This window comes from Anabrus simplex, chromosome 1, assembly GCF_040414725.1.
Source record: "Anabrus simplex isolate iqAnaSimp1 chromosome 1, ASM4041472v1, whole genome shotgun sequence".
NCBI classification, from domain to species: Eukaryota; Metazoa; Arthropoda; class Insecta; order Orthoptera; family Tettigoniidae; genus Anabrus; species Anabrus simplex.
In genome coordinates, this window is record NC_090265.1 from 878419795 (window position 1) to 878445578 (window position 25784).

At 38.1% G+C, this 25784-nt stretch overlaps 1 protein-coding gene across 2 annotated transcripts in view; it reads right to left on the minus strand.

Annotated features, from left to right (window-relative positions):
• The window catches only part of LOC136857675 (golgin subfamily A member 4), a 443088-nt gene that overhangs the window by 116683 nt on the left and 300621 nt on the right, over window positions 1-25784 (minus strand). For both annotated transcript variants that reach the window (XM_067136518.2, XM_067136517.2), the window contains one exon: window positions 1554-1704. In XM_067136518.2, the coding sequence (XP_066992619.2) occupies window positions 1554-1704 (151 nt within the window). The remainder of the gene's footprint in view (window positions 1-1553; window positions 1705-25784) is intronic.

Sequence of the window (25784 nt, forward strand, 5' to 3'; positions counted from 1 at the left end):
GCAATCCCAAAACATCCCATGGCTTTATGTATGTAAGGTGCAACATCTGTTCTGGTCTCGATAGCATAATCGTATACGATAACATTGAAATACTAAATTTGTGTTATTTAAGAAGGAGCAGTTTCGACTCCTGCCTGAAAGCGCAGTAACTATACAGTGCCCTGAGCGAAATGCCAAAAACCTGTTGGGCGATACACTTGAAAAATGTAAAAAAATAAACATACATCTAACCCTGAACATAATTTAGACGTTTTGCAAGTACGAACATTTGATGAAACTCATTTCATCTTCAAATAGAGCTGTCAAAATGTGCTCTGTCTCCTTCCAATTGTTGTGGGCACTCTCTGCTTTATGATTTCCGAGGATTCTCTAAACAATACTATCCGAATGCGATGCTAAGATGATCCCTTTAGCAAGTTCACCGCCAATCGCTTTTCCAGTACAGTACTTCCTCAAATTGCTGCAATGACGGGACGTCAACACCAAGATCCGTAAGTATGCCGTAGCCGTCCTTTCGTAAGATACAGTTTCTTGAAAAACGCGTGATCGAGGATTTAGTGTTGATGGGACTGAAATTTCTGGACAGTTGATCCAGGAAATCGTTTCTTCGAAAAACAAATAATGCGGCATCTTTACGTGATTTAATTAAGATGCTCGCGGGACCACATAATTTGAATGAATAATACGGGAAAAGGTAGTTTCCGGGAACGTATAATCAAGGTTCTACCGTAACTGGATTTGTCACTTGTCCGTTCCTTTCCATTACTTTCAGAATACTGTAATCGGTGAAATAAACAATGCTTTAATCATTTATATCATGGTTATAGTACTGGAAAGGAGCAAAGTGTCAATCCAAGACATATACAGAGAGACAGGATGAAGAAAAAGAACACACTATAGGATGAAAACAATGGCAGACCAGTGTGGGAAGAGGAAAAAAGGACAAAACAAAACAAAAAAGGATCTTCAAGTGGATAGGCTCTGTCCTCATCAATATTCCTGAAATCTATTTAAGTTCTCTTAAATGTCTCCAGAGGATGGTTGCCTAGTTGTACTTCCTCTTAAAACAATAATCACCACCACCACCACCAGCTCCACTTAAATGTCTCCAAACCATACAGGAATTTGACCACATAAAGCTACATATATGAGTCTAAATCATGAATATACAATATATTTTCTCACATCGTGAGACATCTGCCTGGCATCCCAGGTGAGGGCTCAAGAGATACCCATTATGAACTCTCTCCCAGATAAACACCTTGTGCAAGGATCAATTACTGTGTTGACTGGCTGAATAGCATAGTTTGTTAAGGTCCTGCTTCATGTGGTCAAATTCCTGTATAGTTAGGAGACATTTAAGAGAACTTAAATGCAAGAGTCCCTGCCAACAGATTTCAGGAACATCAAGAAAATCATTTTCAGACTAAAATTCTGGGTAACCCAGTACCCCCTAAGATTATATTTCATGGTTTAGATTGTCTTGGTCACCAGAACAAAAGCAAGAAAATAAATACAATATTTCTCACACAAGAAATCATGATGGACATTACCTCCAATAATTCTGAATCTTTTAGTTTCATATCCTTAGCACATTGTCTCTCGGTCTCCAGTAGGGATTGCAACTGTTTTATATTGTTTCTTTCTCTCTGCAAGTCATCTTCTAACTTCCTCACCTTCAGTCGTTCTTGTTCTAAGAGAGTCCTAAAAAGATAACAAAAATCAACTTACTGTAAACAGTACAGGAATTTCATTAAATTGCAGTACCCTTATAATTTACAAGTAGGTAATTAGAAGCATACGCATAAAATACTCAGCAAAACATAGATAACATGAAGATATCAATGAATGTCAAATGGAACAAATTCATCACCACCCATCACACATCTTCCTCTATCCTACCACCATTATTCCTCTTTAACTGTGTTCCAATCCAGGTTTCTTCTAGCTATACTATTTTTGATCATTTTCATCCATCTTAGTCTGGGTCTCCCCCATGCATTCCTTCCTTCTATCCGAGTCTCCATCATCTGCTTCGCCATCCTTTCCTCTTCAGTCCTCTTAACACGTTTAAACCAGCTATGTCTTTCCATTCTTTCGTAAAGCCTTTACACTCTGATTTCCTTTCTGACATATTCAGTACTTACTCTGTCCTTTCTTCTTTCTTTTCTTTCCTATCATACTTCTCAAAAATTTAATTTCACTGTCCTGGATTTTATTCTCCTGTTTTTTTTGTCAGTGTCCAATTCTCTGCTTCATATGTCAGTACTGGTCAGTAGTACATCTTATACAGGGCCTCTTTACACTTCACTTGTACTTCCTTCTTCCCCAGCACATTTCTCAGACTCAGGTACAATGGACAAACTGCAATATTTTTCCATTCTAGCCACTTAAGTCTAGAGTTAGAGATCAGTCAAAACAGTTCATTTGAATTGTTAAAATAGCAATTAAAACCATGAGTTGCTGGATAACAAAGTACTATTATCTCCCGCCCCCCCCCCCCCTTTTTTCCTATTGGCTTCACGTCACACTGACACAGACAGGTCTTATAGCAACAATGGGACAGCAAAGGCCTAGGAATGGGAAGGAAGCAGCTGTGGCTGTGGCCTTAATTAAGGTACAGCCCCAGCATTTGCCTGGTGTGAAAACTGGAAACCACGGAAAACCATCTTCAGGGCTGACAGTGGGATTCGAACCCACTATCTCCCGGATACGAGCTCACAGCTGCGAGCCCCTAACTGCACGGCCAACTCGCCTGGTTATCATCTCTCTACCAAAGCAGATAACAGCCCAAGAGAATGGTATTTTAGTTTCACTATTTTCACTAAAACAATGTTCTTGCTCTCTCTTATACATTACAGACTGAATGTTGTGCTTTCACCATTAAATCTGTAAGTCAATGAGAATAAATTATAAGTTTTTATAGTCTGTTATTTGCAGAAAACATCCATATTCTCTAATGCTTCCACATAATATTAAACCTTGAAATATTATATACAGAATGTAAATAATGACTCACAGGAGCCTATTAGTTGCAAAGTAATCAACCTTATGACTCCTCCAAATAAGCTGATTCATATGAACAGCTTTCCTCAATGCGTTTATTTCTTACGTAGTCCTGTATTTATCTTAAAAAAAAAAACAAAAAAAACCCACATCAAACTAGTTTGTGCATACATTCTGTTTATACAGAGAGGAACAATTAACAGGATAAACACAATGACAAGTCAGTGAGGGAAGAGGGAGCACAGAAAGAGGTAACAAGAACCAACATGAAAACACAAAAGGTCAAGGATATTAATCTCTACATCTTCAAAAACTGCCATTATCAACAGATCTTCAGTCTCAACACGGGATGCGTAGTATAAGAAGAAAGCTGGATAAATGCGAGGATACATAAGATAAGGATACTGCAGGTGGTAAAGATTGTAACATAGGACAAACACAAAAGGAGAAATAGACCCCAACCACAAAATATCAGTATTGGAAAGGACTGATGAGGAGACGTCAGTTTCTGAACATGTAGAAATATTGCCCTTGTTTTCTTGTGTTTTTATGTTTGTCCTGGTCTCTTCTTTCAGTGCTCCCTCTTCCCACTAGAATTGAGCACCATGTCCCATGGCACATTGTGCTGTGCACAGTTATGTTCCGCTGTTCTGGAACACTGAGTATCAATTGTTCCGAAACATTCCCAAGCGAGACTGAGACAGTGATTCACTCAGAAGCGCCACTATGCACTGCCCTTCGCCCACTAGCTGACTTTGCATAAAACTATTTTAATGTTTTTTGGCTGTATTGAACTTAATACTAATTTTTACAATTCTTGTTTTAATTTGCACCTAATTCAATACATAAAAATGTTTGTCACTAAGAGGACATTTTATTACAATAAAATACTAACAGGGACATGTTTCGCTCATTATATCGAGCATCTTCAGCCTCATTTGAAGAAATATCTCACGGTTAAGTCTTTACATTGAATCTTCATATAAATAATTTGTTTGTTAAAATTATTTTACACCAATAAAATGTTACCACTAGTAAATTCTTTTTAATTATGTGTGTTATGGAGTGTTTTGTGTTCTGTCACATCCTCTTTGTTCTGTGAGTTCTGTTGCACTGGCAACTGGCCTTCGGTACATGTGAATAACGTAATGTATTCTGTTTTGTTTTCAACTGTTTTGTAAGTGTGTTTTCATTGAAGCCTAGTAATACAACCATATGAAAGATGGTAAACTTTGCATGATGTCGCATCGGAGTCCTGTTTAGGACTTTTTTACTAGAATAAAACCAGACGGAGTGAAGTGCAATTCATGTTCTTTTATTTTGTATGCAAAGGGATGTTCAACCGGCACAATGACAGAAATTTCAAATTTAAACATCCTACAATTTTTATTTTCATGTTCTGCTTGTAGGCCTATATTGTGTTTAAGTTTTATTTTCATGTTCTGCTTGTACAGTTTTACTTTTATCTCCTTTTCTGCTTGTATATAGTGTTTAATTTTTATCTTCTTGTTTCGCTTGTACGGATTAATTTTTATTTTTATGTTCTGCTTGTATATTGTGTACGTAAAGTACTGACGAATTTTTCTTCAACTGTGCAAGTACAGTATATTTTTAATTGGTGAAAATAACTTTATGACATTTAGTGTTTAATTTTTATCTTTTTGTTTTGCTAGTATGGGTTAATTTTTATTTTCGTGTTCCGCTTGTATATTGTGTACATAAATGGAGTACTGACGAATGTTTCTTCAACTGTGCGAGTATATTTTTAATTGGTGAAAATAACATTGTGACATTTGTAAACACATCTATTGCCAGTGTAATTGTGACAGGTGTATTTCAGAAAAAAATTAATGAAAACATTCTTATCCTAAAAACAACATTTAGATATTATTTTCTCGGTGCATATTTCAGAGTTCCGACTGCTTTTTCACATGCTGTGAAGTTTTATCCTGGCCCTAATTACTCACAATAAAGGCCGATACATTCAATATCCTTGGATTAGTTACTTTTAAACACCTGTACTGCCATTGTGACCATGTTATGTGTATTTCATATTGACCAAAAAAATCTTAACCTAAAAGCAGTCTTTAAACGTGATTATTGGACACGAATTTCAGTGTTCAGACTGTTTCTTCACATCAGATCAAAAATTAGATGTATGGCTTTTCAGGCATTTGCTCTATTAACCAGCATTTCATCTTAGGTCTGACACTAGACTCTTCAGAGTGGGATGTGTCAGACCCTACCCACTGATGCTAATCTAACCTGATGCACATCTAATTTTTGATCTGATTTTGATATGCTCCATTGGTGGAAAAATATCTAATTTATGCTGACCATAACTACACACAGCAAATCCGGTTCAGCAGCACTTTCCCGCTGACGTGGAGCATGTCATGTTGCCTCATGAAGTTCTCTCTACTACGCAGTTACAGTCCTGTGTGCCAGCACACTGTACCGAAACACTCCACGTCAAACTCCTAATGTTCCGGAACAACTGACTGTTTCGGTCTGCCGAACCCTACTTCTCACACTGGCTTGTCATTGTATTTAATGTTTTAATGGAAAATTCTAAATTCCCATGGAGGGAATTAGATATTTTTCACCAATAGAGCATGTCAAAAATGTCAAAAACATATCAGATGTAAGGCTTTTCAGGCGTTTGCTCTATTAACCAGCGTTTTGTCTTAGGTCTGACACTAGACTCATCAGAGTGGGATGTGTCAGACCCTACCCACTGACGCTGGGGTGTATCCAGGTGAACTTATCATAAGCCCTTATAAGAGGCACAGTCTGATAACTGCATACAGGAGATAGATCTCCACAATTCCGAATGCAGTTATCAGACTGTGCCTCTTATAAGGGCTTGTGATAAGTTCACCTGCATACACCCCAGCGTCAGTGGGTAGGGTCTGACACATCCCACTCTGATGAGTCTAGTGTCAGACCTAAGACGAAACGCTGGTTAACAGAGCAAATGCCCGAAAAGCCTTACATCTGATATGTTTTTTACATTTAATGTTTCATGCGTTCCTTTTCTTATTCCTATCTCTCAACAAAATCAAAATTACAATTTAATTTGTTTCGTTAAGCTTTGTCCATTGTGGCAACCTTCGACTGAGGGAAGTTTTGTAAATGAATGAATGAGTAAATAAATAAATAAATACAGAGGCATTCTTTATAAGTAGGTACTGTTTTGATATAGAAAACAAAGTAATGCAATTTTTTAAACATTTCTCTTTTTACATGTAAGTCTGTACTTTAAACTGCTTCTCAACATAAGTTCCAAGCATGGTAAGGCATTTGTCATATCGTGAAACCAGCTTCTGAATTCCATCCTCATCATCATGGCACTGACCATCTAAATGTTTTTCAAGTGCAGGAATAAGTTGTGGTCTTTAGGCACTAGGTCAGGACTATACGGACCAAGCTTGATAACTGCAGTCAATTAAGTGCGGTCAGTATTCAGTAGGCATAGATATCAAGGATAATTTAATAAAAAACCACCTATTCAATACTTTCCACGTTTAATGTGGTTATATCTACATGATTTTGTGAAGACTTATTTAGGCCAGGTACATGTTTCACCCATTATTTTGGGCATCTTCAGCCTGTATACAACCTTTAGGTCAAGGTTTGGGACCTTTTTAACCAATATAAACATACCAATATATACACTATGTACAATATATACATTATATACAATATATACAAACATTAATTAACTCTTAAGATGGGTAACATAAGTTAATACAGTTAAGTTTTTTGGTCCTAATCTATCTAATATGAAAAATGTCCAAAACTAAAATGGATCTTCTTTTTGGTAAAGAGGATTACATATCGGGGTTTATGTGACCCGTATATCATATCATGTTCTTGACGTACCGTGTCTGTTGACAGGATGTGTCGTCAACAATAAGTGGAGATTTGAACTGATTGTTGATTGTAGGTTGGTCAAGATTGAAAATATAAATTTAAATTAAATGTGTTTTAACTTGGCAGTTGTATTCTGGTTAACTTAAAATGTTCAAAATTAAAATGAAATGGATCTTCTTTTTTATCATAAGTCTTGAGAAAGGGTGATATTAAAACTGGGGCTTATTTGACCCACGATTTTCATTTCCGTGTTCTTGACGTAACTTTCTTTCTTTCTTTATTCGTGTCAGAAGTATCAACTTTACTTATAGATATTTAACAAAAAGCAACAAGATATCTACATTCCTACTATACAAATATACAAGTCTATTATACAATCACGTAACTAATATTTAAATGTGTTGTCATGCACAAGTGGAGATTTAAGAAACCGATTGTTGTAGGTAGACTGGTCAAGAACGTTGTGAATGAAACTGTTAGCGTCTTGACTTTGGGTCTCATGTAACGTCAAGGAATTGACAAGAGTACAATATTAAGTTATTTCATAGTTTTAGGCTGCTGCTTAATTGAGAAAAAACACCCTAGACACTTGATACAGTCTTGTATGAATATTGTTCCCCTTGATGTGTTGCTTGAAGTAGAGAAGTAATATTGAATTAAAAATTTAGAACACGCGTTGTGATAAAATGTATTAAATTAACACCTCTTAACTGTAAAATGACTTACTTGTTCAATTAATACTAGATGGACCTGTCTGTTCTGGCAGCGCCTGTCTTATCAACATTTCTACTCCTGGTGTTGTACTGGTGCGGTAATGGAGGGACGGGGCATGGAGGGAGAGTGGGGGTAGGCTGGTCAATGGGCGTGTGTGCTATTGCTGGAGGGGAGTTTCTAGAAGCGATATGGGCGGGTTTAACTTTTGGCATGGTGGATGAAGCATTTGAGTGTGGAGATTTAAATAATTGAGGGATTTTGTTTTGATCTGAATTCACGATATTAATTAATCTAGGTGTTAATTCGTACAAAGGATTTTTAATTTCATTGACGTCGTTGAGATTTTTATTTTTATTGTAGGTTTGGTCTAAAAAGATGTGTAGATTTTCCAATTCATTCATTAATTTCCCTTTACCTATGCTTCTAATGATGGTAAGATCTTTCTCTATGGATGTAAAGTGATGGCCCGTTTCTCTCATATGTTGGCTCATCGCTGAGTACTTATTGTGTTTTTGAGCGTTAAAATGTTCCAGATATCTCGTGTTAAAGCTCCGGCCAGTTTGTCTGATATAAAAAAAATCACATTGTGTACATGTTAGTTTATATATGCCGGACCTTGAATAATGGTTGCTATTGTGATTGACCTTGTTGTTTTTACTTTACAAAGGTGAAAAATGAGAGCATCCTCCTAATTCAATACAATAAATATTCCGTCATTAGACGGAGTAAACAAATTCAAACATGTTTCGGCTCGTTTGAGCCAGCTTCAGTGAAAAATGAGGGGAGATTTGAAATAATTTACATAATATAAGTTGAAAAAAATGCTAAAAAACATAATGAAGGAGCAAATGATAAAACAAACAAAAGAGAGCCTAGACAGAACCAAAATTAGTACAAATATACAATATTTAGATCAATATGCAGAGCAAAAAATAACTCACTGCGACAAAATTCAGTGAAAAGGTGTTAATTTAAAATAATAATTGAAACTAAAAACTGTGTTAACCTAAGAAAACAAAGGAATGAAAAAACAAATGATGCAGACGGAAATGAACAATAGTAGCACATGGTGAGGTTGTGGACCTCATAGTTTACAAAATATTGTTTAGTAACAATAACAAACAGGTGATTGCTCATTTCCGTCTGCATCATTTGTTTTTTCATTTCTTTGTTTTCTTAGGTTAAAACAGTTTTTAGTTTCAATTATTATTTTAAATTAACACCTTTTCACAGAATTTTGTCGCAGTGAGTTTGTTTGTTTTTGATTTTGAAGTAAAGCAACTTGGTGCCTTCAATACTTTATTGCATTTGATATGTCTTAATGATACGATATCACAACTTGATGACGGACATGACTGTTGCATGCGTAACCATTTTCAACAATACAGAATCATCTGACCAATTGGAAATAGGCTTAGAAAGTGCCAACTTCAATGAATGAAATAATTTTACAAAAATGAAAAGTCTCTTCATAACATCTTGGCCCCCTTGAAAGGAGTTCTTTCAACTAAACTATTGTAACATTGTAATCTTATACCTATTGTAAAAACACTTATTCTGAACATATGCATTAATACAAAACTCTATACATACATATTTTTATCATTAAAAGAAAATAATATTGAAATTATATCTTTGATAAAAAAATAACACAAAGTTAAAGATATCACAGGAAATCTTATATTCAGTTCTCCTTGTCATCCCCTTCAATGGGAAGAGGGCATATTTTCTTGATGCTTCGGGTAAAAGTTCCACCAGCCGTCCGAACGGTGACAACCCTCACCTCACCATCTTGTCCAGGGTGAACTTGAACTATCCTACCTCTGGGCCACTCTAGAGGAGGGATGTTGTCCTCAATTAATAGCACCAAAGAATCAACATCAATACGTCGATTAGTATCATGCCACTTGACGCGTTTTTGCAATTCCTGCAAGTATTCTCGCTGCCATCTCTGCCACAACCACTGCCGAATTTTCTGCAAGTGCTGCCAACGTGACAAGCGGTTATCGGGTTCTCTCAACAAATCCCTTTGCACGGGTTGCACGATCGAGTCACTTAGAAGAAAATGTGCTGGTGTTAAGACTTCTAAATCATTTGGATCATTTGGCAAGGGAGTAAAGGGACGTGAATTTAATACCGCCTCTATATCGCAAAGAATAGTGTAGGTTTCTTCGAAAGTTAGCACACGTCCCTGTGTTTCAGTCAGCAAATGTCTTTTCATCATCTTTACAGCTGCTTCCCACAATCCCCCAAAGTGGGGTGACCGGGGAGGAATGAAACTCCACTGTATCTGCTGCTGAGTGAGTGAGGAGGTAATGGTCGTTGACCCCTTTTCCAAAAAGGACTGGATATCTTGTAGTGCGTTGGCTGCTCCAATGAAATTCTTCCCATTATCAGAGAAAAGCTGCTTGCACAAACCTCTTCTCGCCGTAAAGCGTTGCATTGCAGCTAAGAAAGCTTCGGTCGTTAGCTCCGACACCAACTCCAAATGCACTGCCTTGGTACTGAAGCAGATAAATACAGCTACGTAACTCTTGTAAGTATGAATGCGGCCCCTTCTGTGGCTTTCTCTTACAGATATTGGACCTGCATAGTCCACTCCTGTGGTAACAAGGGGTCGAACAACTAATGTAACCCTTTCTTTTGGTAAATCTGCCATGCGTACCTCTGGAACTGTAGGATGGTAACAAAAGCACTTCAGACACCTTTTGACAATCCTTTTCGCTTCTCTTCTGCCACTGATAGGCCAATATCGTTGTCGAGTTGCATGTAGCAGTTGCTCTGGGGGACAATGCTTCAGACGACGATGTTCATTTTCCATGATCATTCTGGTGATGTGATGATTTGCTGGTAGAAGCACAGGATGTCTCTGTTCTGATGTTAGCTCCGAAAAACGAAGCCTTCCTCCAACCCTAATCAATCCGTCACTATCCAGAAACGGACTGAGTGACTTTAGAGAACTTTTCTTTGGGAGGTCTTGATTATTAATTAAGCAATGTAGTACTTGAGGGAATGCTTCTAATTGTGTCCATTTGACTACCTGCTTCTCTGCTTTACAAGTTTCTTGTATTTCTAGTGAACCTTTTTTCCTTTCTGGAGGCTTGAGTTTGCAATTATAAATGAATCTTTGACAATATGCTACTATACGGCATAATTTCGGAAATGACGAGAATTTATTCAGTAGAATGCTGGTTGATGTTGCTGTCAACGTAACTGCTGTGACCTTCAGCTCTGGTAGTTCTGTTTCAAATTCTTCTGAATGCTCTGGTTGTTGACGTTGTGTGCGAAGCCAAGAAGGTCCACTCCACCACAGCTTTTTATCTTCGAGTTCTGATAAAGTAATTCCTCTTGAGAGAAGATCAGCTGGATTTTCAGTCGAAGGAACATGCTTCCAGGTGGTTGCATCAGTGGCTTCTTGAATCTTTGCAATCCTGTTTGCCACAAATGTCTTCAGCAGCCTTGGCTCAGTGTTGATCCATCCCAAAACAATTGTACTGTCACTCCATAATCTGATCTGACCAATTTTTTCTTTCAAAGCACTCACTGTTGTTTTGACAAGTTGTGCAAGAAGAAGGGCTGCCTCCAATTTGAGTCTTGGCAACGAAATGGTTTTTAAAGGAGCTACTTTCATCTTCGCACAAAGTAAATTGGAAATGTAGAGAAAACTTTGCGTTTGACAAACTGCATAAATGCATGCTCCAAAAGCCTTCTCTGAAGCATCACTAAATCCAAACAAATCAAAAGAGCCAGAGCAATTTCCAGGATTTATGTTTCTCATAATTCTGATGTTGTTCAGTCTTTCTAATGACGTATAGTACTCGTTCCAAATCTGAAGGTGCTCTCGAGACAATGGCTGATCCCATTCAAATCCATCTACCCATAAGTGTTGCATCAACAACTTCCCTTTGATCAGTACTGGACCCACGAGTCCTAGTGGATCAAAAATCAGTGCGATTTTGGAGGCGACTTCTCTTTTGGATCTTGGTGACTGCTTTGTCAGCTCAACTCGAAACTGAAGGCAATCTCGTGCTGAGTCCCAGAGGAGTCCAAGAGTCTTACTAGCTTCACCTTTGTCTAAAACCAGTTAAGTCCCTTCGTCGCTTTTGCTCTCCAAATCCTGCAAGATCTCTTTGCTGTTAGACCTCCATTTCCTCAAATGCATTCCACCACTCTTGAGTATATTTTGTACTTGCCGCCGTAGCCCGATCACGTCTTCTAGAATGTCTCCACCACTTAAGCAGTCATCCATATAAAAATCATCACGAATAGCCTTTGCTGCTGTTGGAAATTCATTTTCATGAAGAGTAGCCAATTCATTTAGGCATCTCATGGCATGGTAAGGTGCTGATGCTGTTCCATATGATACTGTATTCAACTGATAAATCCTCACAGGGGCTGAAGATTCCTCTTTCCACAAAATCTGCTGGAATGCTCGATCTTCTGGATGGATGAGGATTTGCCGAAACATCCTTTCCACATCTGCCGCCATGACGTACTTATGGCTGCGAAATCTAAGTACAATGTGAAAAAGATCTCGCTGTAAATTAGGTCCTGTCATGAGCTTGTCATTGAGTGATGTCCCAACTGATGTTTTTGCCGAGGCATCAAATACCACTCTGACCTTTGTGGTATCACTATCTGGACGTACCACTGGTTGATGGGGTATGAGGTATGAATTTGGTACATCTTGATTTCGGTTTGTTTCAATCAAGCTCATATGACCTAGTTTTTCATATTCATCCATGAAATCTGCATAAGCTGTCTTGAGTTCGGGGTGTCTGCTTAACCTCTTGACTAATGATTCTAGTCTGTTTAGTGCGTGTATTCTTGATTCTCCGAGGATGACATCTGGCTTAATAGGGAGCCTTACGATGAATCTACCTGTTGTATCTCTCGAAACGGTGTCCGTGAACTGTCTTTCACATATTCTTTCTTCTGATGTGTAATGTTGAATCTCCGGAATTGCTTCTTGTTTCCAAAATTTCTCCATCTGATCTGATAATTGTTGATTGCTAATTTTCATGCATGTTGTTGTTGATCCTTGTTTGTTCTAAAAAACTTCACCACCTATAATCCAGCCTAATCGGGTGTTTTGCAGAGCTGGTTGTCCTTCAGCTTCATTCTTGGGTGGACCTATGACTATTTTCCAATAAAGTCCAGCACCAATTAACATGTCGATGTCTCCAGGCTTGTTGAATGTGGGGTCTGCCAAGCGAATGTCCTTTGGAATAATAATCTTGTCCTTCTTGATCTCCAACTGTGGCAATCGTCCTGTTATAGTTGGCAAAACTAGAAATTCTGCTTCCACCTCAAATCCGTCATTCCTTGAAGCGACATGTACTCTCGTAATCCTTTTTGTTTCCACTTTGGAACAGTCTACTCCAATGATCTGTGTGTTTGTCTTGACATTCGGTAAACCAAGTTTCTTATACAGACCTTCCTTTATTAGATTAGACTGAGATCCCGGAACCAGTAAGGCTCGGCATGTCATTCTTCTTCCGTGAACATCTTTCACATCAATTAAAGCTGTTGACAAAAGTATTTGTAATGTTATTCCTTTTGCCAAGCTCACATTGAGTGAAGCAGGTGAATGCTGAGATTCGACACACAGGTTTATGGGCACTTGATTTTCTTTAACATTTTGTTTCTGTTTGTCATCTTCCTCGGCATGTAAAAGTGTGTTGTGAAGAAGTCCACATTTCTTGCATTTTGATCCTCTGCAATTTCTTGCAATATGTCCTGGTTTCAAACAGTTATGACACTGTCCTTTTTCTCGAAGCAGTTTTCTTCTGTCTTCAACTGATCGTTTAATTAATTCTTCACATGTAAAAATGGGGTGACTTCCACCACATAGATTACAGCTTGCCTGAGTCGTCATCATAACAACTTTCTTGCTAGGTTGTTTGTCCTTCGGATTTGCTTTTGTATTCAATGCCTTGGTTTTGTTATGATTTAAAAGCATATATGATTGGGAACGCTCAGTTACAAATTTCAAGAAATCATCCAATGTTGGCATCTTTTCTGGAGTGTTGCCTTTCACCCTTTCCTGCCAGTCTCTTTGCTCAATGAAATCCAGCTGCTTCTTTGCTAGATGAATAACCAATGTGTCCCAATATTGTACAGGTTGCTTCATTGCTTTCAATGAAGCCATGTGAGTTTGAATATGAAATTGTAATTGCCTGAGTGATTCAGATTTGTTCTCTTTAAAAACTGTAGGAAACTTGAAAAGTTCATCTAGATGTGTCTCAATTATCATCATTTGATTATCATATGTATCTACAAGCAAGTTCCACGCACTTGTGTAGTTTTCTTCTGAAATGGTAAAACCTTGAATGACTTTGCGTGCTTCGCCCTGCAGAAGACCGATCAGATACTGATATTTTTGGATATTTGTTAGTTGAGTATCATTATGAATGGTTGACTCAAAACTGTTCTTGAAAAACAACCATTTTGTGAATTCGCTGTTAAATTCCGGTAATTTAATTTCTGGAAATTTATGTATTCTTCTGTTATGATGTTGTGGAACTTCCTGTTGATGAACGGCGTTGTTTACTGCCGTGTTCATTTGAGCTAGTAAATTATTTTGAACATCCTCTGCTTCATCTAATATCGTTTGCAGTTGTGTAACTGCGCGGAAATAAATAGATTCAAAAAGCTCTCGCTCTCCCTCACATTCCTCTTGAAACTGTAGTGCAGCTGTTTCATCAGTGATCTCTGTTTCCTCAATTTTAATTTGTACTTCTTCAAAAGAATTCCATAGCTCTTCACATTTTTTAATTCTAACCTTCACCTCTGATTTTGACGTGTCAGCTGTAATCGACTTTATTATTCTAGTTAACGTGCCTTTTACTCGACTACGCGATTGTTTCAATTTCGTTAGTTGCGACATATTGAAATTAAGGTTAGACTATGCTGTGAAAGTTCGAGGGATTGCGTGAAGGTTATGTATAAATTCAAAGGAATTGTGTTGCTGAATTGAGGTTATACGACAAAAGAATATGAATCTTTTATATTTATGACAACAGGAGGATCAATGGGCTTGAATTATTATTTTTCTCTTATTATTATTATGTTGATCACTGCATGTTTATGTTACGAAAACGTGCGCTGAGAGAAAGAGGCTAGAATCTAAGAGTACCGTATGTATAGCAAGGATGGTGTATATGTCAAAGAGACTCCCGCTCTCACGGAGATTCTTGCCTTGAGCGGCGAGGAGAATGTAAATCTTGAAATCTTGTCTTTACTTCTTTGTATGTACGTAACATAGAATCGTACTTGCCTGATTACTGATTTATGCTGCAATCCGTTGAAGTTGTTGGCCTCAGCGGTCTGATTTTCGTTATGAACGAGAATGCAATATCCGTGAATGTTTCCACGAATTCGAGATGTGTTGTATTTTTACTCAGATGCTTAACCTCAATTGCGACGCATTGTTTTCACTTCTGCATTTCACATTTCATGATCTTGCTTGTTTTGAACATCTCAGGTTATCGAGAGCCGTGCTGTTGGGCGCCAATGTTTGTTTTTGATTTTGAGGTAAAGCAACTTGGTGCCTTCTATACTTTATTGCATTTGATATGTCTTAATGATACGATATCACAACTTGATGACGGACATGACTGTTGCATGCGTAACCATTTTCAACAATACAGAATCATCTGACCAATTGGAAATAGGCTTAGAAAGTGCCAACTTCAATTAATGAAATAATTTTACAAAAATGAAAAGTCTCTTCATAACAGAGTTATTTTTTGCTCTGCATATTGATGTAAATATTGTATATTTGTACTAATTTTGTTTCCGTCTAGGCTCTCTTTTGTTTGTTTTATCATTTGCTCCTTCATTATGTTTTTTAGCATTTTTTCAACTTACATTATGTAAATTATTTCAAATCTCCCCTCATTTTTCGCTGAAGATGGCTCGAACGAGCCGAAACATGTTTGAATTTGTTTACTCCGTCTAATGACGGAATAATTATTTTATTGAATTAGGAGGATACTCTCATTTTTCACCTTTGTAAAGTGAAAACCGTCAATACGGAATGATTCTAATATCTTGTTATGACCTTGTTGTGGTTAAAAAATATGTTTCGATTGGTGTTAACTGTCCTGAAGGCTATATTAATATTGTGCTTCTTTAAAGTATTTGCGATCTGATGGACGGCTGGGTTGTTATATGTAAATGTAGCGAAACTAGTTTTTTTAGGTTTTTCTGGGACGAGATTAGTGGACAATTTAATTTTGATTTTATTAATCAAACGCTTGACCATGTCTATTTTAAACCCGTTGAGTTGAGCAAGATTCCTTATGTACTTCAGTTCAATTTTTAAATTGTTGGGAGAAAGAGGAATTTTAAAAGCTCTATAAATTAAATTATAGAAAGAGGCTTGTTTTTGGGACTTGGGGTGTAGGGATGAATTCATAATAGTTAAGGGAGAGTGTGTAGGTTTCCTGTATATTCGAAAATCGAAGGTATTATGTCCGCGTGTAATAGTTAAGTCCAAAAAGTTTAATGAGTTCCTAACCTCATCCTCTTTAGTAAACTTAACACTGGGATCAATTTCGTTTAGGGACTACAAGATCTCGTCACTATTAGTGACATTTTTGTCGAAAATTACGAAAGTATCGTAAACATAAACATACGCCTTTTATTTTTGTTATAATTTTTGTGTGTTCTATTGTGTCCATATAAATGTCTGCTAAGATGCCAGAAAGAGGGTCGCCCATTGCTAAGCCTTTTTGTTGGTAAAACCTTCCACTGAAAGAGAAAAAGTTGTTGCTTAAGACAAAATTTAATATCTTCATGAATTCTTCAATTTCCATCTTACTAAGGCCGCTGTGTTTATAGATATTATCACTGATGATTCTTAGAGTTTCTTTGGTAGGGATGTTTGGGTACATATTTACGACGTCATAGGAGCACACTGAGTGATTGGGTCGCAGCTTAAACTTGTTTAGAATTTCGCAAAAAGTGACTGAATTTTTTAAAGGATGTTTATTATTGAATACGTAATGTTTTTTTTAGGAAGCCGTGAATGAATTTTGATACTTTATAGGTGGGGCTGTTTCTACAGTTTATGATAGGGCGTATTGGAATGTCCTTCTTATGAATCTGGTAAGGCTCTGGCTGTTGGAATACTAGGATTCATGTTAAAAAGTTTTTGTTGTTCTTGTTCATTGAAAAGAAAGTTAGAACTTCTTATTAGAGTTTTTAGATTTCGCTGAATTCTCGTGGTTGGATCTTTGTTAACTATTGTGTATATTTTGTCCTTAAAAAAGTCTTCTGTTTTTGAATGCATGTGTTTTGATCTAGGAGAACTGTGGATCCTCCTTTGTCCGCTTTTGTGACAATAATGTTGTCGTCTATTTTCTTTTTTACGTTCTGGATCAATTTTTTGTGGTTGAAATTTGAATTTGCGTTTATTTCTTCCGGCAATTTTGGTAGTTCCTTTTTTTACCTCAAATCTGGTATCATCTTGTGTTTCTAAAGGGAGTTTAGAAATGTTAGCCTCGATCTCAGCTACTGCATTGATAATATCCGTTTCTTTTTTCTTGCTAGGCCAGTTATGTTTTAAGCCTTTATTCAAGATCCCCATTTCTTCTTCAGAGAACTGTACGTCTGTCAAATTAACTACTGTGGGTGTATTGTTCTGTGAGGGAGCCGCTTTTTGCGTGTCTGAACTACGTTTTGGTAACCGTGATTGGGATGCTTTTAATTGAGATAGTTTCTTGTCGAGAGTAACTTGCTTCCTATCCAACAAAGCAATCAATTTATTGTCCACATGTAGTTGGAAAGAGTTTGATTCTAACGGATGTAAAGCCTGAGCTAACGCTAAATGAACTTTATATAACTGCAGATTTAAAAGTGACTTCTTTTTATATGACGCTTTAATTTCATTTCTTAACCAAATGTCGTTGACCTTGTTTTGAACTCTATTCAAACTTTGGTTAGTTAAGTTTTTTCGCTGTGTAGGCTTCAAAAACTTTTGGGATCAATTTTAGTTCTAGACACTGTTTTAGAAAGGCTATGTCTTTTGTTAGTTTACAAATCTTGACCTTAAGGTTGAAGTACCAGTATTCAGTATTCGGGAGAGAGTGGGTTAGATGTCCACTGTCGGTAGCTGTGAAGATGGTTTTCTGTGGTTTGCCATTTTTACACCAGGCAAATGTTGGGGATATAGCTTATTTAAAGCCATGGCCGCTTCCTTCCCATTCCTAGCCCTTTCCTGTCCAACCGTCACCATAAGACCTATCTGTGTTGGTGCGACGAAGAGCAGCATGTAAAAAAGACTATATGGAGGATGATCAAATTATTCCCAACCAAATGAAGTGATGAGGTCTTGGGTTCGATTAGACGTGCGAGGTCGTGCATTGTCACGAAGCAAAATAATCCCTCTCGTGAGCCTGCCACGCCGTTTGTTTTGGATTGCACGATGGAGTTTATATAAGGTCTCACAATGAGTCTCGGCATTTATTGTGTCACCCTAGTTCAAAAAATCCACAAGCAACACACCCTGCCTAAACCAAAACACAGTGCACGCGAGTTTGCGACTTGAAATTGTCTGCTTGCACTTCACTTTCTTGGATGATGTTAAGTGTCTCCATTCCATGGAGTGCCGTTTTGATTCCGGCATAACATAAGGCACGTTGCGGTGAGAATTCGACTTAGGAACATATAAACTTCAACACTCTACCGCTCAAGTAAATGTAAAGCCTATGCGCTTGGTTTTGTGCACCGCTGTCAGCACCCTTGGTACTCAGCGTGAGCATTATTTCCGATAATCTAAGCGTTCTGACACAATTTCATAAAGAATACTTCTCGAAATTTCAGGCAACTCATAACTTACGCTGATTCTCCACGAGCAGGTAAAACGCTGCTGTTCGCCTGCTACAAACCCGCTTGCGGAACAGAACTATGGGGTGTTTGTAGAGTTGTCTACACGGGCGGTTTGCACGCCGCGGGTGGACGCGTCCATGAACGGGCAGGTGGGTCTAACGCCAGCAGAGGCGTTATTCCCGCTAGCGGTAGAACAGCGAATCATACTCCACGTGGCGGCAGTGAGCAGTTCACCCGCCTCTGTCGCACGATAGGAACCGCCTGAAGTGTAGTATATTCTTTACTAGCTGATGTACCTGTGCTTCGCTATGGAATTTTACATTGTATACAAAATTCTAGGTTAGGTAGTGCACACGTTGTGAGCAAGACTGTATTAAATTCCATAGCTCTTAACGTTACCCTAGAAACGCAACGGGGAAGTCTCCAAACGTCTTTTCTCATATGAAGACTGGATTACGGAATATCTATTTAACGCTAGGCCCGCTTGCCTACCATCAGTCACAATCAAGTTGGGGACCATTATAATGGCAGACACTCAATCTCCACCTGCCCTTTCACATCCTCAGAAAGACTGTCTTAGTCATTTTTCCAACTGAAATGAACATAGGTCATTACAATGATGTGAGTAGGAATGACACGATTAAAACTAATGGTCTCACATGAAATACTCGATCAAATGATAAGCCACGCATTTTCTCACTTTTAACGAACAGTACTATGCTTCCCATCTAACAATCCAAATTTTCAGAGCTGGAATGACCAAGCTGCAGACAATCGTGATTCGTGAAGACTCTTCATCTTTCTTTCGGCGGGCGGGGGCTCGAATAGTGGAGAATCCCACGGCAAAAACTATGCCCTTTTACTAATCTGTTTCCTAAGAGTACCCGATGAGTCAGAAAATCTCAATTCACTACACTGGCGGCGAAGAAATCTATCTGACTTGGAGGTAAATTCTTCCTGAAAGCCAGAGGAGAAAGCCCCTCTTCACTGCTAATTTGGAATAAAATGAATATATATTTAATAAAAGTGAAGCGGAAGAAGCTTTTCTTAAGAAACGGCTCTTTTCAGGGTTGAATTTTGAATTATTTACTGAATTGTGGTGCTATAATTTGGAGTAGAGCTAAATTGTAATTCTAGACCAGGTCATACTACTACTACTACTGCTGCTGCTGCTGCTGATGATGATGATGATGCTTGTTGTTTTAAGGGGCCTAACATCGAAGGTCATCGGCCCCATCTACTACTACTACTAAGTGAGTCTCTGTTTTAAATGTGCACACTGCTCAATCAAAACAGCGCGTCAGAGTAGGGATTGAATAGCTGGAATACTATGATGAACCAATGTGCTATGTACTAGCAGTATCAGGAAATGTATGAACCAGAGGAATGGAACGCTATAGAAGAACGTTTTCTAACTCCCCAGCTATTTCCCGCCAGGCTGTTATACTCTGTACGCAGCAGTAATCCCATCTATCGGAGTAGAGTGGCAACATAAGATACAAACAACAAACAATGGTCAATATAATGATCTTGTAGTTGAATATTATGCACTTTCGATATTATAAGCCTTCACATTTAGTTTTCTTCTGACTCTGAAATACCACTCATCATAGTCGGTGCGGTAAAACTGAATAAAACATAAAGGTAAGGGTGTATTCTTCCTGAAGGCAGGCCCGAACCTCCACAGAGGTGTGCCTGAGCCAGAGTTTGCGTGCGGTAGGGTGGTCAGTTCTTTTCCGCTCCTCCATCCCCTTACCTCCAACCAACAGCGCGTGGCAACCCATCCAAATCTTGACCACGCCCAATGTTGCTTAACTTTGGAGATCTCACGGAATCCGGTGTTTCAACACGGCTACGGCCATTGGCAATAAAGCATAAATGATCGGAAATTGTATTCTCTCTAACTTTTGTTATGCAGTAATTTTCGATAGGACCAATAACTTATTGTAGGTATGTAAAAAATACATTTTAGGTGCCCTTTCCAAAACTGCAATTTCATCCAGGGTGAAAAAAATTGTTTATAGCTTAGACTGTGGTTTCTTATTCCCCGGCTCTATGTACCGATTTGCATTAAATTCTGTTAATCCATTTTCTCCTGGTTCGACGTTGATATGGACTTAGCAACAAAAATACAAATTCATAAATGTCTCTGTTATCACAGCCGGTACGGTAAACATGTATGAGACATAAATGATCGGAAATTTAATTCTATATAACTTGAATTATCTAATGTTTATCGATAAGACCACTAATAATTTAAATATTTGAGAATTAAATTTCAGGTCTTCCCCTAAACTACCATTTCACTCATTTAGTAATATGCACCTTAATAAGTTCAAACAGCTCATCGAATGAAGCAACTGACATTCTATAATATTGGAAAAACATTTCTGGATAGCTCCTGTGTTCGCAAAACATTAAATGAAGTTGTCTAGTGGTGAACCGATTCGATAACGCAGGGTGAGTCCACCATCGTCTTTTCTAACTAGGTTTCTTTTTTAAATATTGCTAATAAATGTAATTGAACAGCTCCGACAACACAACCTATTTGTAGGACATCCATCATTATAGTATGGCGTGTTTATCGCTGGTGGAGAATGGCTGCGCGTGGGCCGGCGTTTCTGGTGCTGTTTACAGGCGTCAAATCAACCGCTCGTGTAGAACAGGCAAAAAGTTTGAGTGTTCAGGCGGGCGAACAGCGGCGTTTTACCTGCTCATGGAGAATCGGCCTTAATGACAAAATCGTAAAGTGTCTGTTTTCTTGAAGCTCTGCATCTAAAAGTCTTCAGTAATGACAGAAAATCGCCCACTACACTTCTCATCATGGACATTAGTACAGTAGAAGTCCACTATAACGAGTACGGCATATAACGAGAACTCTGTTATAGTGACAAATTTTTTCTGTCCCTTCAAAATTCCTATATTAAACTGTGTGTCGTCCTTCGGTTACAGCGAGAACCCTATCACTGATGCATCCGTTATTACGAGCGATTAAGCGCGCGCAATTTTTTCCGTTACCGATATTTATGCACCCCAGCGATATTGCATGCGATCGATTACCTTCGGCATCGTTTCCTTGCTATGTGCACTAGCGACTTCTCTCGTCGACATTCAAAGGCAATGTCGGAGTCGATTATTAATACCCATCGACAGCTGCTCCGTAAAGAAAATTCGAAATGAAAGAGAACATATTTTCGTAATAAAGGCGTAAATAATGTGTCCGATAATGGTTGCTAACTCGTTAAAAATTAAGGCTGACTAAACGACCGCTTAATTTCGAGGCTAAATACTGCAATTAAGTAAGAATGGGATACACCTCGAGATATGGCAGAGTGCATCATTGATTTCAGAGGTTAGTTTATATTTTCTCGCGTTTAGTTAAATTACGGAAAGGCCATAATCATGTAAATTTATAGCGAGAAGGTTATAATTTCTCTACTGGCGCTTGAAGTATGTTTTCATCATAAGTATAGAACGGTTAAGTTAGGATAGGGGACGCCGTTTGAATAAGAAAACTGAAACATTTGCAACAAATTGTGATCGATCATCTTCGGTACGGTATAGTTTTCTCACTTTGTGCATTTGCGAGCTCTCTCGTTGACATTCAAAGGCGATGTTGGAGTTGATTAGTAGTACCCATCGACTGCTGTTCTCTAAAGAAAATTTGAAATTAAAGAGGATAACACGTTTTTGTAATAAATGCGTAAATAACGTGGCCGATGGCAGTTGTTAACTCGTTAAAAATAAAGACTGAAGTAAACGATATCTTAATTTTAATGTTATATACAGAAATTAATTAAGTAAGAATGTGATACACCTCAAGATATGGCAGAGTACATCACTGATTTCAGAGGATATTTCATATCTTCTCGCGTCTAGTAACGGCTATTTACATGTAAATTTTTAGCGAGGAAGTTATAATTTCTCTACATGCGTTTCAAATATGTTTTCATGATACATATACGGTTAGGTGTTCCACCAAAATCTCTGGAGTGATAACATATTTCTCCGAATCCAAGATTTTTTTCTCAGAATCTCATGCAAAAACTCAAGGGCTGTTGCGATCGCGGCCTAACAGTAAGTTAATGGATACCACTGGCAACTACCGCAGTAACCACGCTGCTTCTTTTCATATGCGCACAGAACTCGTTGACAATAAATGACCGCCTCTTCACTATACATCGCTGGCCGCAACAATCGGTTGTACACTGCCTGTGTGTTTGTCAAATCTGCAGAATGGCATAAAAACATGCGACCCTTCGAATTCTTAGAAAAGCCATGGCTACTCAGTGGCAGAGTTATAACACGTCTATTGTACTTTTGTCAGTTCCATGTTCTATGAACACAAGACTGTTAGAGCCAGAACTGGGAACTTTCTAAGCTCCAAGTTCTCCTTGCCAAGTGTATGTTGCATTTCAAGGTAATATCTATCAACTCAATGATGTATTTCCATGCAACCACCTATAGGTGCATGGATTTTTCGTTATGATGACTGTTATCAGATTCCCCTTAATTTAATTTTCACCAAGAACTGATGATGACTCCATGGGAGTCAAAACCGGTCTTCTTATAATTTAATAAATTATTGCAATGTGTTGAATGGTGGAACATCCCTCAAACGCTACATTATTCTATTGTACTTGACGCTTAATAAAATTAAGGTTTATAGACAGCAGGAATATTTTCGTGATTGATAGTTGTATTGTAAATATATGTGAAAAATGGTATTGCCGGAAAATTTTCAACGGGTTCTGGTAGATATTACGATGCCAACTTAAGTTAATGGTTATTAAACACTCGGAAATGTAGAATAATTCTGCAGCCACAAGAAAATACGGCATAGGCCTAACTAAAGCCAATATTTGGTGTTAGCGTGAAGACAAAGAGCTAAAAAATGCGTATTGTACAAAAAATGCAATCAGTGGTCCGCAACAAGGACGCTTTAAAGAAGTCGAAGATGAAATTGTGAGGTATGTGCACGAAAAACGCAAGGGCGGAATGGCCATACCGTGGGGCAATAAACTCGTTCGTTGAATTTCAACGTCCGCGATTAGGCCTATATATCGCTAGCCGCTGAATTTGGCCGAACCCGGCAAGAGAGACGTGCGTGTAGCGGTAGGCGGTTATATCTGACGCTGAGTAAAAGTAACAGTTTTATAGTCAGCAAGAATAATTTCCTGATGGATCGTTGTATTGTAGAGACGCATGGAATAGGTATTGCCAGAAAATTTTCTATGGGTTCTCTTCGGTATTATGATGCCAATGATAAGTTACTGGTCCTTAAACCCGCGGAAATGAAGAATAATTTTGCAGCTGCAAAAAGAAACAAAAAAAAACCGGCGTGACGAAAGTCAATGATTGGCGTCTAAAAATAGTCTAAAAGTGCGTAAGCCTACTGTACAACAAGGCATTCATATGATTTTACAAAGTTCTTTTTGAACCTGATTAAAATTTTTTGAAGGAAAAAGTGGGGTTCATTTTGGATTCGGAGAAATACGGTACTATATTTTTTTCAAAATGAAATTAAACATACAGTTTCACGTAGTATCGGATTACAAAAAATAACAAACAATTAAGCCGTAGTGTGGATATCATCTGCGGAAACGCAAGTTTTGAACAAATTGATTGCCGTTTCATACTGATTTTAATGTGCATGGGGTTTTCCGACTTTTATACAAAAATCGGATATAACGTCAATCCGTTATAGCGAGTAAATTTTTCGCTGTTACGAATTCTTGCTATAACGGACTTCAACTGTATGGCCTTCCTTAAGTGCTCTAACATATTTTCTTACCATTTCTTTGCCCATAGTGTATTCTCCATACACTTTTCACTAATCTGTCGATGAATTTCAACATCTTCCACGTCTTTAGCATTTAGAAAACGAATCAGTGTGTACTTCACACTCAGCGGAACCGTTAAATGTCAGGGGCATTTTCAATATGCACAAACATAAATACATGCGAATGCTTCCGTTGTGGTGTTTGCGTCTAGCCTACAGATATATGTACTGAGTGCGCATGCTCTGAACAACAACCGAAGCGCTGCAATGGCCATATTTAAAAACAGTACTTACTTAACATGTTCACGGCCGCTCATATATGGGTAATCATTACTGCAGTACCGTTATACCTTCCCTGCTTAACGGAGTTTGTTTCTGTGTCCTCATCCATTTTAGATTATCATTTGAATTATTTCAATAATATTTCTATGCATGGGAGCCATGACGCACACGGTGCGTCAGTGGCACTACTGATGAGCTTTTCACCTGCAGTGCGTTAGATACAGCGTATGCATCATGACAGGTAATGAAGCACAATTAGGGAAAGAATGTTTTGTTTGGTCGTAGATATTCAAAAACTTTTCTACGACAGATAAATATGTTATTTGGACATTTCTCAAAAAAAATGCTGTGTGATAAAATCTGTTATTGCTGTGTGAACAATCACTGTATAATAGACCTAGTCAATGCAGTAGCCTCTAACAGTGTGCTGCAACAAACACAGGTAGATATGGCATTGTTTGGAGTCAATTACTTCTGTCTTTTGCGGAATTCCATGAAATATTGCTCAAGACACAAGCCTGGCCGTCCTGGATACACTCTACAGTAGATCATGCAGTCCTATGCTACTGCCCCGTTCTAATACTGTCTGCATGGCTTCCATGATCTACTCCCATTCTCCTTAGCCACACATATTTAATGGTGAAATGTGCAAATGTGCTCCTGCAGGCAGGTTTTCTTTTTTTTTTTTTTGCTTTACGTCACACCGACGCAGATAGGTCTTATGGCGACGATCAGCCTGCAGGCAGTGTCACAGATTTTGGGAACCTACAAGACAGTGTTTCTTTTGCTGCGAAGGCCCTGCAACCTCACTATTCTCTGTCAACATCACAGAAAATTATGCCAAATTGTAACGACTACAGAGATAGTACCTAACACATAACCTGATGACCAGCTGGATTATTTGTTTAACAACAGCTTAACAATGAACAGATAAGACATCCGCCTGCTTACAAAGGTACTGGTGGAAATACGAGCTTTAATATTTGGCGCGGAGTGTGTTGCACGAGTCATCACCACTAAGTGAAAGTCGAGTCACTACGCACGTGCGTCGATCGGCAGTGAACATGTTAAATAACATGCTTCGTATGTATATGACTTGATTTGACACTTGTTTGTTTCTTTCCAACACCGAAATTCCCCTGTTGGGATCCATTTCTCCTTTTGTGTTTTTCCTGTGTCCCAATCGCTTATCACCGTATTATCTTTATCTTATGTATCTTTAAGTTTTCTGTATTTATCCAGCTTTCTTCTTATTCTACGCATCCTGCATTGAAACTGAAGATTTGTC